Source organism: Phascolarctos cinereus, unplaced genomic scaffold (assembly GCF_003287225.1).
Source record: "Phascolarctos cinereus isolate Bilbo 61053 unplaced genomic scaffold, phaCin_HiC Scaffold_3;HRSCAF=262, whole genome shotgun sequence".
Lineage (NCBI taxonomy): Eukaryota > Metazoa > Chordata > Mammalia > Diprotodontia > Phascolarctidae > Phascolarctos > Phascolarctos cinereus.
In genome coordinates, this window is record NW_027555736.1 from 224,682,701 (window position 1) to 224,697,940 (window position 15,240).

At 49.0% G+C, this 15,240-nt stretch overlaps 1 protein-coding gene and 1 long non-coding RNA gene across 2 annotated transcripts; one reads left to right on the forward strand and one right to left on the reverse strand.

The window, feature by feature from the left end:
- Positions 1 to 5,064: 5,064 nt before the first annotated feature.
- On the reverse strand, positions 5,065 to 6,973 carry LOC110208294 (uncharacterized). The gene is made up of 2 exons (XR_002324447.2): positions 6,422 to 6,973; positions 5,065 to 5,595 (listed from the first exon to the last, which is right to left on the reverse strand). It is a non-coding gene; the product is annotated as an uncharacterized LOC110208294 (long non-coding RNA).
- Positions 6,974 to 11,041: 4,068 nt separating this feature from the next.
- IRF2BPL (interferon regulatory factor 2 binding protein like) lies at positions 11,042 to 14,589 on the forward strand. Its single transcript, XM_020986209.2, is given in 3 exon segments — positions 11,042 to 12,902; positions 12,904 to 13,100; positions 13,102 to 14,589. Coding segments are annotated over 3 exon segments (2,325 nt in total). The 5' UTR covers positions 11,042 to 11,396; the 3' UTR covers positions 13,724 to 14,589.
- Positions 14,590 to 15,240: the final 651 nt, after the last annotated feature.

The window sequence follows — 15,240 nt, forward strand, 5'->3', positions numbered from 1 at the left end:
CCCCATTATAAAAGGCCACCCATAAAGCTGGAAGCATAGATCTTACCATGCACCCAATGGTTGATGTTATTCTGTGTTTGCGTATTGGTTGGATTGGATTAGACGTGTGCAAAATGTGTTGGTTATGATCTACATTTTTACACACACACACACACACATACACACACACACACACACCCCTACTCACATTGACTGATCAAGCTGAACTAGTCTAAGAGCAACCTTATTTCACCTCTGCTTTCCAAGAGAGAGGTCCTGAATCAGTGCTACGGACTAGGAAGTCATTGACCTGGGAATGCCCTGGGAATGTCCTGTTCACCATGGCCCTGGTTCTGAAGGGATTCGATGTATAGTTCTGTAGAGAGACAGCTTCAGAAAGCATCCCAATTTTAAGCAGAATCACAGTCCCCAGCCCTGGAGCAAGGGAAATGTGGGAAAGGCAAGATGGATGCTGAATGACGTCAGCTGCTGGCTAAAATATCTGGCATACATGCTGAGGGAGGTTGCCAGCTAAATATTGTTTAAAAAAGATAAAATACACTCAAACTGTGCAGAATGTGGGGCTGTTATGTTTACATCCGGGTTTTAATGACTCCAAGCCGGCTCTTGGGGTTTTTCTCTTTTGCTGAAACGCTGTATGAAAAACACAGCTTTGTATAAGCCCTAGAGCTAGGGTGAAGGAAGGACTAAGGGGAGGAAGGGGAGGGAGAGAGAGGAGAGAATGGAAAAGAGGCTCCCCTCCCAGGCTCGGAAAAAGGCCAAAGGGGTGACTGACAGGCAGGGTTAGAGCTCCGCTCAAACTTCAAACCACCTTCTTTCCATCCCATTCCAGCTTTGTCTGGTTGAATCATCAGAGCTATAGCTGGGAAGGGTTAAGCTTTTCCAGAACATTTATTTCACCATCTCACAGAAAGAGGGGAGGGGGAAGATGTGTGTATGTGTGTGTGTGTGTGTGTGTGTGTGTGTGTGTGTGTGTACACGCGTGCATGACAGACAGAGAAAGAGACAGAAAAACAGGGAGACAGAGAGAAAGAGAAAAACAGGGAGAGAGACAAGAGAGAAAGAGAAAAACAGGGAGAGACAAACAGATATAAAAACAAGGAGAGAGACAGACAGAGAGACAGAGAGACAGAGAGAGACAGAAACCCTGCAGAGCTGAGAGGCTGTAGATCACAGGGCCATTCTGATAGCCTCCTGTCCCCATGGCAACTGTACGGCATTTATCAGTTCCTTATGAGAGCAGGCACCGCAAATCTGCATTGCACATGGCAGGCTTCCAGAATTTCAAATGAAAGAGCACTTTGAACTGCTGCCAAGTTTGGAAGGAGCAGGACTGTCAGGGCTGCTTAAAACTGGCAGTTTGTACTTGGGAGGCGTTCAGTTCCCACAATCCTTCAGGGCTGGCAAGCTGCCAAGGACTTAGCGGAAGCTAAAAAGTAACTCCCTCCCTCCCCCTTTCCCCTCCATACTCCCCCCCTCCTCCCTCTCCTCACGCTCCTTCTCCTTCTCCCTCCCCATACCATTCACTGCAGTGCACTCAAAATTTTCCACATGTCCTGTGTCACAAGTGCAGATTGTACAGTGAAAGCAAAAACCCAGCCGGCTGCCTGGGATTCTGTTTTTATTAATAATCCAGGGAGAAGGGGGAGAAAAGGAAAAGGAAAAGCAGTTTCAGGTTAACTGGCTAGCTGAAGGTGGCATAGTGGATGCCCTGTACCTGTAAAACACTGCTGTTGCTGGGTGTGTGTGTGTGTGTGTGTGTGTGTGTGTGTGTGTGTAGGGGGAGGCAAGTGAGATGTGTGTTTGCATTTTACAAAAACGGCTGCTTAGATCTGCAGATAGCCCAACAGCAAGGACTTTAGGGAGGGAAATTGGGTAAGGGGAAAGGCGGCAAGGAGAAAAGACCAGCTTTGGCTCTGTTGTTTGCAGTATTATTTAGGCATCATTTATTACAAAGTATTACCAAGTGGTGATACTTTCCTGAGACAAGTGGACAGTGTCTTAGTGGTGGCAACTCTTTCACCTCTTGTCTCTCCCTCCCCAGTATTTTGCTGAGATGGGGAGAATCTCTGAGACCAATCCCCGGGTGAATGCTGTAGAAAAGGAAGTGGGGGTTGGGGGTGGAGGAGAATGAAGGCTGGCTTTTAAATGGAGAGTTTTCATGAGAATTTCTGACAACCACATATTGCCCAGAACACTAGGACTTCTGCTGGCAGAATCCATGAATTGGCACAGTACTCTCACTGTTCTTAATTTTTAAAATATATAATTAAAAATGTTTTTAATGTACAGGGAGATCAAGGGCCCAGGCTTTATTTTCCAGCACTAGTCATAAGCCTTTCGTACAAATAGAATGAAAATTGTCTGTCGCTCAGGCAGTTGGATAGAGTTCAGGAAAACTATGTCTGGCATTAATTCCAAAGTGCAGGTTTTGGTTCAAGCCAGGCCCATTAATTTCAGTAAACTGTTTTCACTAGTCTAGATCCCACTGTGCAAAGACTATTTATTACCTTTTGCTAACCTGATGTCTGCAGAGTTGTAAAGTAAATGAGGGAAAAAAAACCCAGGGTGGAGATATCTCTATCTCTGGCTCAAATGGATTTTGCATCTTTCCTTTGGGAACCATGTTTTATAGCTGCTTTGCTGTTTTTTTTCTTTGCCAATATGAGTATTCCCTATTCCTTCCTCTTCCCCGCCCCCAGCATATCTTGCAATGAATTGGGGAGCAGGGAGAGATCCTGAGGGTGATTGGATGGGTTAGCACTGGAGCAAGCACACACCCCTCCTACCTTTCTCGAGAGTTACCTCCCAACCTCAGAGATGTTTTGTGCTCTTCATGATTCCCTGTTTCTCTAGGGTACAGCCTGAAACCCTGACATGATTCACCCAAGCAATCTGGTCTACAATATACCAAGACAGTCAATTTTGGCATCTGATCTCCCTTAGGAATTTTACTAGCTGCCTTAGAAAAGAAAGTAAATTGCTTTTTTTGTTGTAGCTATTCCCTTCCTCCACCCCCTCCTCCCTTCTGTATTTATTCTACCTTTCCTCTCCTAGTCTCTGCCCAACTTAATGTCATTTCAAAGGGATGGGGGAAAGGGAGGTAAAGAAAATTCCCCAAATGTCTATGTATTTGTTGGACAGTACACTCTGTGTGTGTCCTTCTACCATCTCCCTCCTGACAGCTGAGAGTGTTAATCAGAATTAAAAGCCAGTCAATACTATTAAGTCATCAGATGGGAGGCTTGGTAGAGAAAGATGGGGGAGGGGGAAGAAGAAGGGATGAGTGTTAATGAGACATTCAATTCTCTTCTCTATCTCACCAAAAGGGAAACCTGGCGAAAAGAAACTCATTATATTATAGTCTTGTCAAATAACCAAAAGTATTGGTCTTTTTAAACTTGATTTTTTTTCCACTCCAAATGCAGTAAAGTTTTCCATTCTCAGTGGTAGAACTAGAAATGGAACTATGTTGCTTGGCTTGCTGGTCTCCACCAAAAAAAAAATCTGTCAGATAAAAGTAGGTACCTGATTGAGGGTAGTAAAGGGATTGGCAGGGGGAGTTCCTATGTTAGGAGAGCAGGGCCTGAGGAAAATGACATTGCTTCCAACTAATCTAACCTTTGACAGGCTATACAAAAAACTCGGCTCTAATCTGGTGGAGATAGATTTGGGGGTGGCTCCTATTTCTTTCCTTTAAGTATGTACCCAGACAATCATTTCATAATTTCTGCATGTCATGTTCAGTTCATTCAGGACTTTTGATGAACATTAAACTTGGGAAAGGATATGGAGGTGGGTAACAACCTCAAATACACCTATGAAGTTTCCAGCTCACAGAGAGTGTTTGCCCAAAACAGAATAGGGATGCCCGGCTCATTTTGAAGGCCCTGAAATCTAAGGTTCTTTCTCTATAAAGTCTATGAAATGAGTTCCGATCCACAGGGACTTTGCTCAGCAGAAAGAGGACCCAGGCAGCCTTGAAAGTATAAGAATGGGATGGAGGTAGAAGTTCTCTAAGGCGTAAGAGGAAAAACTGGAGCTTTGTAGAAAGGAATGGGGGAAAAAATAAAAGAATGGGAACTGTTAGATGTAGGCTACCGGTAACAGAACTTGTTAGGCAAGGAAGTTGGATTTTGCATTATTGAAGGTTATTGTGTGGGCACTGAGGCAGAAAACCAGTAATACGAAAAAGGGGGAGGGGAGAGAAAACTGGTAATAAAAAAAATGTGCAGAATGATAGGCTGGAAACTGTCATTGAGGAGAACAGCAATGCCACAGAATAAAAGGATAACTAATTGATTACCATATACACAAGGAATTAAAAAATAAAATAGAGAAACCGGCTTAATAAGCCAAAAAGGCAAATCCTCTTCCCAAATCCAACCACCACCCTCCCTCACTTCTCTACCTACCCACACTGTCTGACCCCAAGGACCTGTTTACTGCCCTGGGCCCAACAAGTTCTGAAGTGCTCTCTGCTGAATTTAATTAAATCGAGAATGATAAATCTAAAACACCTAATTACATCCTTATTTTTTGCTACTCACTGTTTTGACACTTCCTGTCAGTTCTGTCTCTAAAGAAGAGGTCGATGACTATTCATCTTTAAATCAACCAAAGCAAAAGCGGCAACCCCAAGCAAACTCATCAGTCCCTAAATTCATTTCCAGTAGGGTTGTGGAAAAGCCTTACCCAATCTGGGGGCATATAAAATAGGAGAGCAAAAGACAAGTCCTCAGGTCTTGTAATTTTGCCATTTTCTCTCTCTAACGCCCCGAGGTTAAAGGACAAGGCTTTCTTATTTGGCCTCAATAGAGTAAGCCCACAAAATATGTTAGACTAGCCTCCAGATACTTAACTCCCTGGTTTTCCCTCCACAAACCAGTAGCTGTCAGTCTCCCTCGGAGGGAAATGCCCTTTCTGCAGGTGCCTAACCCTAAGAAAGTGTTTTTGAAAAATACTGTTCCCTGGTTCCTGCCTACGGAATACTTCTGCGACACAATTTTACCAAGCTGTTTGTGGAATTGAAAACATAATTAACACCTTGCGTTTGTATAACGCTTTAAACTTTGCAAAGTGCTTTCGCCGACATTTATTATATCTTTTGATCTTGGAGATGGCTAGAACAGGTAATATTATCTCCATTGAACTCATGGGGAAACTGAGAGTCAGAAAGGTCACTATGGGATTTCTCCAAGCATAATCAAGAAACAAACACAAAATAGATCCCAGAACTAGACTGCTGCTCTTTTTGCTAGGGGATTTAGTAGGGAAGACAAGTACATCTAGAGACAGATTACTCAATTCCAAATCTCCAGATCAAGCCGGGTCATCTAAAGATCACCAAATAAAGATTCTCGGGCCAGGATACAGATCTGGAAAGAATTTCAGAAGGGAACCTCATTGCTAAAGGGGTTGAGGGATGTGAGGGTCTGGCGATCAGGCCCAAGAACATAGTAGGAACTGCAAAAGGTGCTGTACAGATTCAAGATCTCCAACTGTTGGGCAAATATTCCAGTTGCACAAATGACGCTTTAAGCCTTGAATGGAGAGTCTCTGTTTCTCGCTGGTCTTAAATTTAAGGTGGGGAATCTGCAGGAAGAATAGATGGTGGGATTAGGTGACTATCTGGGCTGGAATGGAAACAGGAAGCCAATTTTCCTTCCCATTCTCATTAATCATTTCTCACAATTTCTAGCTCAACCCGAGACTTATTTCCTCTTGTCATTCAAAACCAGTGGGTAAGTTCAAGTTAAAGAAACGGTTGGGCAGAGGTGGACAGAGACTTACTGAAGGAGACTGGTGCTCCTCCCAAAATAAGCGTCCTCCTCTCCCCCCACCCCTCCCTGAAATTCCACCATTAGGATTCATTCCTTTGCTAAGTATCTTCCTCACCCAGGGGTCCTCTTTTAAAATGCAAAAAACTAGGTGGAGGAGTGTAACACAAAAAGTCCCTAACACTTCGGTGTGAACAAATTCTTCAGAACACTCCGCCCAAGGGAAGAATATGCAGGATGGCGCTAGGTTGGAAAGGGATGCTCTTTACAAACGTTAATGCGCTATATGAATGTGAAATTATTGCTTCACTGTTTTGCCTAGAGCCAGCCATCCGAGTGTGGTTAACGACTCAAAAATAGTAGGTGATTAGACCCCCGCTTTGGATCTAATTTGCATGGTGTTAATTTAAAATAATGGAGACCCTAAATCTGTGCTCCATCTCCCCCTCCCCCTCCCGCCCCATCCCGTTAAGTCCCTGACGTCACCTTATGGTAGCCTTGGTCTGGCCAAAACAACTGGTGCCTTTTTTGCTGCCCCTGGGGCTTTCGTGAGGGGAGACCGTGCAAGTTATCTAGGAACAGATTCCCTGTTTCCAAGTCACCCTATCAGTTGGGGCTATCTGAATATTTAATGCACCTACCTGGATTGCAGCACTAGTTAGCTGCTGCTTCGAGATTTTTAAATACAAAGGGGATGGAGAGCACGCAGTGAGAGGAGCGCCTGGGCTTCCCAGTTTAAGGCCACTCTCTTCGCCCGAGATTGAAAGACTCGGAGAAGGGCCTCTGACACAGTGACCCCGGAAATCCCCCGCCACAGTGAAGTTGTGCCCTGAGCTTGTTTAGCTCCAGGGCTGTTGGGCAGTTCTTGCATCTTCGCTGCCTCTCCTCCCCAAGCTCCCGGTTGTGATTCGGGGTTCAGACCCAGAAGGCACGTGGATCGACTGCTACTCAGCCTATACTCCTCCACCTCTCTCCTCTTCAAAAGCCGACCCCAGTGTTGTTTTTCCCCCCTCCCCATCTTGCTATCTCCCTTCCCCCTCGTCTCTCTCCTAGTGTATTTGTTTTAACTCAACCAAGCGTCTGAATAGTGTCATTGTCTAGTGCTTCCCTTTTCTCTCTGCTCCTCCCTCACCGCCCCCCGCCCCATCCCGTAAGACTCATTCCAGGATTTCTTTATTTTCAGATCTAAATAAACACACCAGCTTTTGCTGAGGACAGCTCTGGACTCCCCCGATGCCCTGGCAAAGTGGCAAGGGGAGGAAGCTGTGAAGGGAGGACCGAGAGGCAGGAACCAGACGCGACACCCCTTTCTTTCCCCCTCTCTCACTCGGCCACCTTCCCCCGGAAGAATGTAGTCAGAGATTTGATCTTCTCTTGCAGCTGCACGGCCAGCGCCACCATCAAGATTTCATTTTCTCCTTCCAGCCGACTTTAGCCCCCGAAAGCCCCCACTTCGCTAGCACGCAGCCTGGCTTGGCAAATTTCGGAGGCACAGGCTCCTCTCTTCCTGATTTTCAGATCGCAGCTCCTGCTGCGAGCCCGTGTTATTGCTGGGATTTCACGGTCGAGTGGCTCTTGCGTAACCCCAGCCCTGGCCAAAGTAAAAAAAAAAATCCGGGATTAATCATTACGGAAAAGCAAACACACTTCCGCCCCACAACACGTCCTGTTAGTAAAAGTAAATCATGGTTCAGTCTCGTACCAGTTGCTGATTTTACACGTGTGTTAATCCCCAACCCCTCCCTCCCCTCCCCCAACCTATATGTCCATGGATGTACAGGCTCCTGCATTCATTTGCCGGGCCACTAGGAGCTGACACAGCCCGTGAGGGATCGGCGAGGCCTGATCCTATCTAAGGTGCTTATTATTTACACCCACTATAAAGGCGGCCCTTGTGAGTCTAGTCGGCCTCGTTTACAGAGGGGTGAGTGTTTCCAAAAAAGGCCTTTCTCGGAGGAGCTCTCAGCGGAGTGAATAGCCCAGAGGTGACTGGAGGTTCAGGAGGAGAGTAAGAGAGAGAGAGCTCTTTTTTTTTTAAAACGTATTTTTATTAGTGCCAGCCGGATAAAGCAGTGGCGCCTCGTGGAGAAGTCAGCAGCAGAGCAGGAAAGTGGAGGGCAGGAAGAAATTACAAGATCCAGTGTGTGCCCAAGGTCGGGAAAGAGGATGGGGAGCTAGCTGGACGCGTGGGCAACCGGGCCGAGAAGGGGCTTTTTCAGAGTGTTTACATCTCTATACCAAACGTTAGCCCGTTCCCTCTAAAAATCAACCAATCAGCCCCCCGCACTCTGGGGAAACCTTTTATCTGGATTCTGGGCTCAAAACACGGTGGTTTACTTGAGTGAGCTCTCCCAAGTGCCCCATGGAAGCCCCGCCCGCAGAGAGCTCAGTCATTGCGCCCTCAACTTTCTCCCCCAGCCGAAACAACCCACTCGTTAAGTAAGGAGGATAGGGAAGACAGTCGAGACTGTTGGTTCAGAAGTATTTGAAATAACGCTTCTGATGAAGTCCACCTCACCTAGGGTGAGAGGCTGCCGTTGGATTTATGCCCTAAGACTTAAATGGCACTTCACTTGGTATCCCCGGTGACTAAGCTACCTAATTTCGTTAATAAGGTGCACTACTGCTGTTTAAAGTCTGGGACCCCCTCCCTCTTACCCTTCTTTCCACCCGCCTCTGCGGCAAGATTCTCGGAGTATTCCTTTTTTGTCCAGAAACCCGACATTGAAATACGCTGTTGATGTACCTACTCCTCTTCCTGTACGAATTATATGTCCCTATACCCTTGGTGCTATCACATCACACCACCACACCACCACCACCACCACCACCCCCTCCACCCCGAAGCCGAAGCTGAGGATGCCTCAGTCAATTAAGATGCAGGAATGATAAATGGTGGTAATTCCTAAGGGGGAAGGGGAGAAGCTTCATCTGGAGAAATAACACTTTTTTAAATTAAAAGATTATGAGAATACAATGGAAGGATGATTTATTTCCACCTCCTACTGTTGTGTATACGATATGTCTATGTCTGCATATGACTACATATGATACATATATGCCCCAAAGTTATTATATAGACACAGACATGTATGCACATAGCAAACATGACTGTGAGATAAAATGAGCTCCTCACATAAATCTTGGCAAAGAGAAGGTAAATTGTCATTTTCTAATGTTTTGGTAAAATGTAAGGATAGGCTGAATACATACTAAGATACAGAAGTGGGTTAAACAAGTAACTAATGTCCTCCAGGTTTATGGGAATGTCACACAATCCTCCCCCTTCACACCCTCATATATATTGACTCACCCTGGGGTAACCGGTTACATTGCAATGGCTGAAGTATGTGTGAGTGATGCAATACTCTGTTTGCAGGCCTTTGTAGAAAAATAATTGCCATGATCCAGGCAGGGCTGGCAGTGAAAGTTTATTATTGTTGGGGAGTGGACAGCCTTTTCATTGTTTTGCAAAAACAGAAACCGACTGCAAAGGGAATAAAAGGCAGGGGTCCCCAGAGCCATCTTTGCCCTTACTGCTCCTTCCCTTATAAAATTTTTCCCCTAGGAGCTGAAGCTCCAGGGTGGTGCAATAAGGCTGAGGTTCTGAGAAGGTAGTCCTGAGAGTGGCATAAGGGGGGAAGGGCAGGATGAGATTGCCATATGTTCTAAAGAATCCCTACCAAAAGAGTATTTTCTTGTTTTCAATAGTGCATTTTCAAGAGAAGTTCCTCCCTCCCCTCCATGATTTGGCAGGAACCTCTTAAATACATTAACATAGGCTGATTTAAGCAAAGTGTTTGTTGTGCTATAAGGTAAATGTCTTAAGCAAAGGACATTCTAAGGAAGGAGGCAGAATGGCCATGGCACTATCAAATGAGCTTGAGTTCTAAAAATGCAATGTATTGTTGTTACTAAAAGGAGGGAATCCTGTTTCCCTTTCCATTAGCAAACACATAAATTACTCACCTGTTTGGCCTCTCCAACACCCTTCAGCTATACAAAGAGCCCAGGTTACACTGCTGCCTGGTTTCAAGACTCAGCATCTTGTGGGCCACTCTGTGCCAGAAAAGAAAAATGGGATAGCTCAGTCTGTCTCCACCACCAACATTCATTCAAACTCCAGTTCCTATGGTCCCTTGATCAAGAATGGAAACCATTAAATAGGAAACAGAGAATGAGACTGCTAAATAGCTAATTTTGTTGGTGCTGTGCATTTTGGCATTAACATTGGAAAGCTATACAAAATAACCGCACGGAAAATGGCTTGATCCCTGTTAGAAAACTCTAAATGTGATGGGCAATGTGTCTTATGAAATTTACAGCTAAAATTCTGAAACGAGACGTTTGAACTCACGGGGGGGGGGGGGGGAAATGATGCATGTTTCCTGAATGTATTATCACATTGGAAAGCTGGGCATCGGCTGGGGAAGGGAAGGGAGAGAAAGATCATCTTCTGTTTAATTTCCAAACATAGCCCTGGGTATTTCTTCATTTGATTTCCAGCATTAACTTGCATTGCTTCAGCTGTTGTACACACAGAGTCCGGGGGGCGGGGAGAAGGGGGAGGAGGGGAAAAGGCTGAGAGGAATCTGGGCTGCATGCCGGGCATGCGCATTCTCTATGCAACAAGTGGGCTCTACAGACAGAGGAAGTGTAAGGGGGGGGACACTGGTGCAGAGCATGGCGGTGACGTCACCGCTCCGCCCGGGCGGCATCCCGCGCGGCTGAGCCGGGGACGGCGCGAGCTGCAGCCCGAGCGGGAGCGCGAGACGCGTCTCTGGAACGTAGAGTAACAATCACAATCCCCACATTCCAATTCCGAACGGGATGTGACAGGAGGCAGAACCGACGGAGAGCCATGCACCCTACGTGAGCTACGGCAGCCGCGGCAGCCGGGGACGGGGCCAGGGGCTGCTGAACCCCAGGCTGCTCCTTTCATCTGGTGTGCGTCCGGGAAGCAGCGGCGGCGGCTCAGCGTGTGCAAAATCTTACAGCCACCAGGCGGAACATCCAGTGCGGCAGGAGGGCCAGGACGGTTGCCAGCGGCTCCCCTTAAACCCTTTCTCCTGTTGCCGTCTCTCTTCCCTTCCTCTTCCCCTTCCCGTTCCTCTTGTTCCTCTTCCCTCCGGAGAAGCAGCAGCAGCCAGCGAGAACGGAGACAAGCCGAGGGTAGAGTACTGTAGCCCTTAACGCCTCTCTGCCCCTTGCCCAGGGACGAGGACAGAAACCGTAGCGAGGAAAGGCAGCAGTTGACAGTAACAGCGGGACACTACGTTCTTACCCCACCCCACCCCCTACCCCGTTCCCAGCACCCCTGTCCCAGGGGCTACAACACCAGGAAGAAGTCGACAGATTTCCCCTCCCCTACCAGAAAGCTGCAATAGGAGGCGGGGGCAAGGAGGCAGCTATTCTGCCACCCAGGTGGTGGAGCAACCGCCGAGAGGCGCAGCGGCAGCGAGTGGCAGGAGGCAGAGTCTTCTCCCCTTTCCTTCTCTACTCCTTCCCCCGCCCGCCAGCCCTCCCCGGAGGAGAAAGAGCAACAGCAGCCTGGGCGGGTAGGGACCAATCTACCCTTCCCCCCCCTCCCCTCCCCCCCTCCCCCGGGCCGGCATCATGTCCTCGGCGCAGGTGGCTTCCTCTCGGAGACAGTCGTGTTACCTGTGCGACCTGCCCCGCATGCCCTGGGCCATGATTTGGGACTTCACAGAGCCAGTGTGTCGAGGCTGTGTCAACTATGAGGGTGCAGACCGCATCGAGTTTGTGATCGAGACAGCCCGGCAGCTGAAGCGAGCCCACGGATGCTTCCAAGACGGCAGATCCCCCGGGCCGCCGCCACCGGTCGGGGTCAAAACCGTGGCCCTTTCCGCTAAGGAGGCAGCGCAGCAGCAGCAGCAGCAGCAACAGCAGCAGCAGCAACAGCAGCAGCAGCAGCAGCTTAACCACGTTGACGGCTCTACAAAAGCCGCCGTCTTGGCCGCGCCGTCTGGCCTAGAGCGCTACGGTCTGAGCGCAGCCGCAGCAGCAGCCGCGGCGGCGGCAGCTGCGGTCGATCAGCGAAGCCGCTTCGAGTACCCTCCGCCCCCGGGAAACTTAGGGGGCAGCGGGGGCAGCGGCCACGCCGCCAGGCTCCCCAATGGGCTGGGCGGCCCCAATGGCTTTCCCAAACCGTCCCCTGAGGACGGGCCCCCGGAGTTGAACCGCCAAAGCCCCAACTCCTCATCCTCCCGCCGAGGGGCACACGGGGGGCTGGTGACAGGGCTACCCCCCGGGAGTGGGAGTGGTGGAGGCGGCGGGGGTCCCCTGAACGTGCCCCCCAGCCTGCTTCCTCAGACGCTGCTCAATGGGCCGGGAGCAGCCGTGCTGCCCCCTCCCCACGGGCTAGGCAGCCGCCCTCCTCCGCAGGGCTCTGGGGTGGGCGGAGGCGGGGGTCCCTCCTGCCTTGGGGGGACCACCGTGGCCGCTGGCTCTTCGTCCTCTTCCTCATCTTCGTCGTCCTCGACCTCTTCTTCATCTTCAGAGGCCTGCGGTGGGGGCAAGCGGCCTGGCTCAGTATCCAGCACGGACCAGGAACGGGAGTTAAAGGAGAAGCAGCGCAACGCGGAGGCCCTGGCAGAACTGAGCGAGAGCCTCCGCAACCGGGCGGAAGACTGGGCCAGCAAGCCCAAGATGGTACGAGAGACCTTGCTGACTTTGGCCGGCTGCACCCCTTACGAGGTCCGCTTCAAGAAGGACCACTCGTTGCTGGGCCGCGTCTTTGCTTTCGATGCGGTCTCTAAGCCGGGTCTGGACTACGAACTCAAGCTCTTTATTGAATATCCCACAGGCTCGGGCAACGTGTTCTCCAGCGCATCCGGGGTGGCCAAGCAGATGTATCAGGACTGCATGAAGGACTTCGGCCGCGGCCTGTCTTCAGGTTTCAAGTACCTGGAGTACGAAAAGAAACATGGCTCGGGAGACTGGCGGCTGCTGGGGGACCTGCTGCCCGAGTCTGTGCGCTTCTTCAAGGAGGGAGTCCCCGGGGCAGACATGCTCCCTCAACCTTACCTGGACGCCAGCTGTCCCATGCTGCCCACCGCCCTGGTTACCCATCCTCGAGGCACAGGGGGGGACCGGGGGAGTCGTCGGGGTGCTCCCTCCTGCCAGCGCCTCCAGCCGTGGGGGAACGGCTGGATTGCGTAAGAGGAAAGCGTCCCCGGAGCCGCCAGACTCGGCCGAGGGGGCGCTGAAGCTGAGCGAGGAGCAGCAGCGCCAGCAGTGGATGGCTAGCCAAAGCGAGGCCCTGAAGCTCACCATGTCGGCTGGGGGGTTCGGGGGCAGTGCACGGAGCTGGGGGCCCTCCTCCGCCCCCGCCCCCTCCGTTGGGGCCCCTCTCCAACCGGACCACCCCACCCGAATCAGCCCCCCAGAATGGCCAGTCCCCCATGGCGGCCCTCATGTCTGTGGCCGACACGCTGGGTAATGCTCACTCGCCCAAGGACGGCAGCTCAGTGCATTCCACTACGGCCACTCGAAGGAACAGCAGCAGCCCTGTGTCACCGGCCTCGGTGCCAGCCCAACGCCGCTTGGCATCTCGAAATGGGGATATAAACTTACAAGTGGCACCCCCACCACCTAGTGCCCACCCGGGCATGGACCAAGTTCACCCCCAAAACATTCCTGATTCCCCCATGGCCAACAGCGGCCCCCTGTGCTGTACCATTTGTCACGAACGTTTGGAGGACACACATTTTGTTCAGTGCCCTTCCGTGCCCAGCCACAAGTTCTGTTTCCCCTGTTCTAGGGAGAGCATCAAGGCCCAGGGAGCTACCGGCGAGGTGTACTGCCCCAGTGGCGAGAAATGCCCCTTAGTCGGTTCTAACGTACCTTGGGCTTTCATGCAGGGGGAAATCGCGACTATCTTAGCTGGGGACGTTAAAGTGAAAAAAGAGAGAGACCCTTAAAACCCAGCAAAATCCCCTTTTGGCCTCAACCTTACCCACTCTCCTCCAAGCCAGATCCCTCCCACCCCCTCCTAGTCTACAACCCTTCCTCCCCTTACCACGAAGATGTAGAATTGTGAATATAACAAAACTGCAAAAAGTTAGTCTTATGTATAGACATTATTTTCGTCGTATGTTTCTATATTTTGAAACAAAGGTATGTAACTCTTCTTCATTTGAAGGATAGAGCTGGTTTTTGTTAAACAGAATATAATATTGTTTGGTTACTTACACAATACCTGTTTTTTCTCATTTATTTGGTGGCAGTGTGTTTGCCTAGGTACAACATTTACTAGCCCTTAGCAATTACCTGCTGCTGCTGTGTATTTTTGTAAATGTTATGCACTTCTCTAAAAGGAAAAAAAAAAATCAAGAAAAAAAAAAAAAGAAAAACACCTTTTCCTTCTTGCCAAGGCCAGTGTTGATGCCTAAAAAAAAATGCTACAAAAATGGTGATCAGCTTCTGTTTTACCAAGCCCTGAGTGTTTAGTCTTCACCTAATTTTGTTTTGTTTTGTTTTGTTTGCAAAACAGTGAGGGAGGGGGAGTCTGGGGGGTGGGGCCGGGGAGGGTGGGAGGGTGTTTTTTTGTTGCAAGTTTGTAAGGGGAAAAAACTGTTTCAGTTTGTTTCTATTGATCTGAACGTTTTTAATCTTCATGTGTTTTTGTTTTTGCTTTATTGATGCACGGATGCTTTTGAGCAGTAGAGCAAAATGCTGTACATGGAAAACATGCTCTGTTTGTCCTTTATACATTTCTGTAGTTAACAGAACACTGTAATGTGCCTTGGAGCTTAGTAACTTGTAATAAATTCAATTGATATTAATACTTCCTGAGTAGCAAGTTTATTTTTCTCAGTGCTAAGGCGACTGCTCCAAAACATGGGCCGCCCCCTCCCTTCGTTATTTAAAAGCCTCCAAAGTATGCAACAAAAACATGTCTGCCTTTGAGAAGTCCTTAATTGTGGCATCTACGAAAAGCTGCGCTGGTGTTAGCTAAACTTATCTACATCTTGGCACCATGCCTACTTACATTTCACCTTTTAATGCGGTGGTAGCAATTGCTGACTAAGCATTTTCTGTTTAATGATTTCTCCACTTTGTTTTCTCCTGAAGCTCTCCAGTTGCAACTGGCGTTGTTACTAGAGCTGTAGGGATTTCTCAGCCTGTGGTTATGATGGTTATCATCATCATCATCATCATCACCATTATTATTAGTATTCTACAAGATCTGTCTAGGACTGGGGAGCTCTATACAAATCTAGGCAGGGTGGGTCTAACTTTGGGTATATCAGTAGGTATGATTGGAACTAATTTATACTCTGCTTTTGAAAACAAAAGGACTTCAGAGCTGAAAATTGACAAGGAGTAGTGGGGAGGGGGGTGGCGGAGAGGGAGGAATGCAGGCTACTGGGAAGCATGTAATTGTGCTAAGCCCAAGAGGGGGCTCGTGGCAGCTTCCAGCTGACACAGTTTGTTC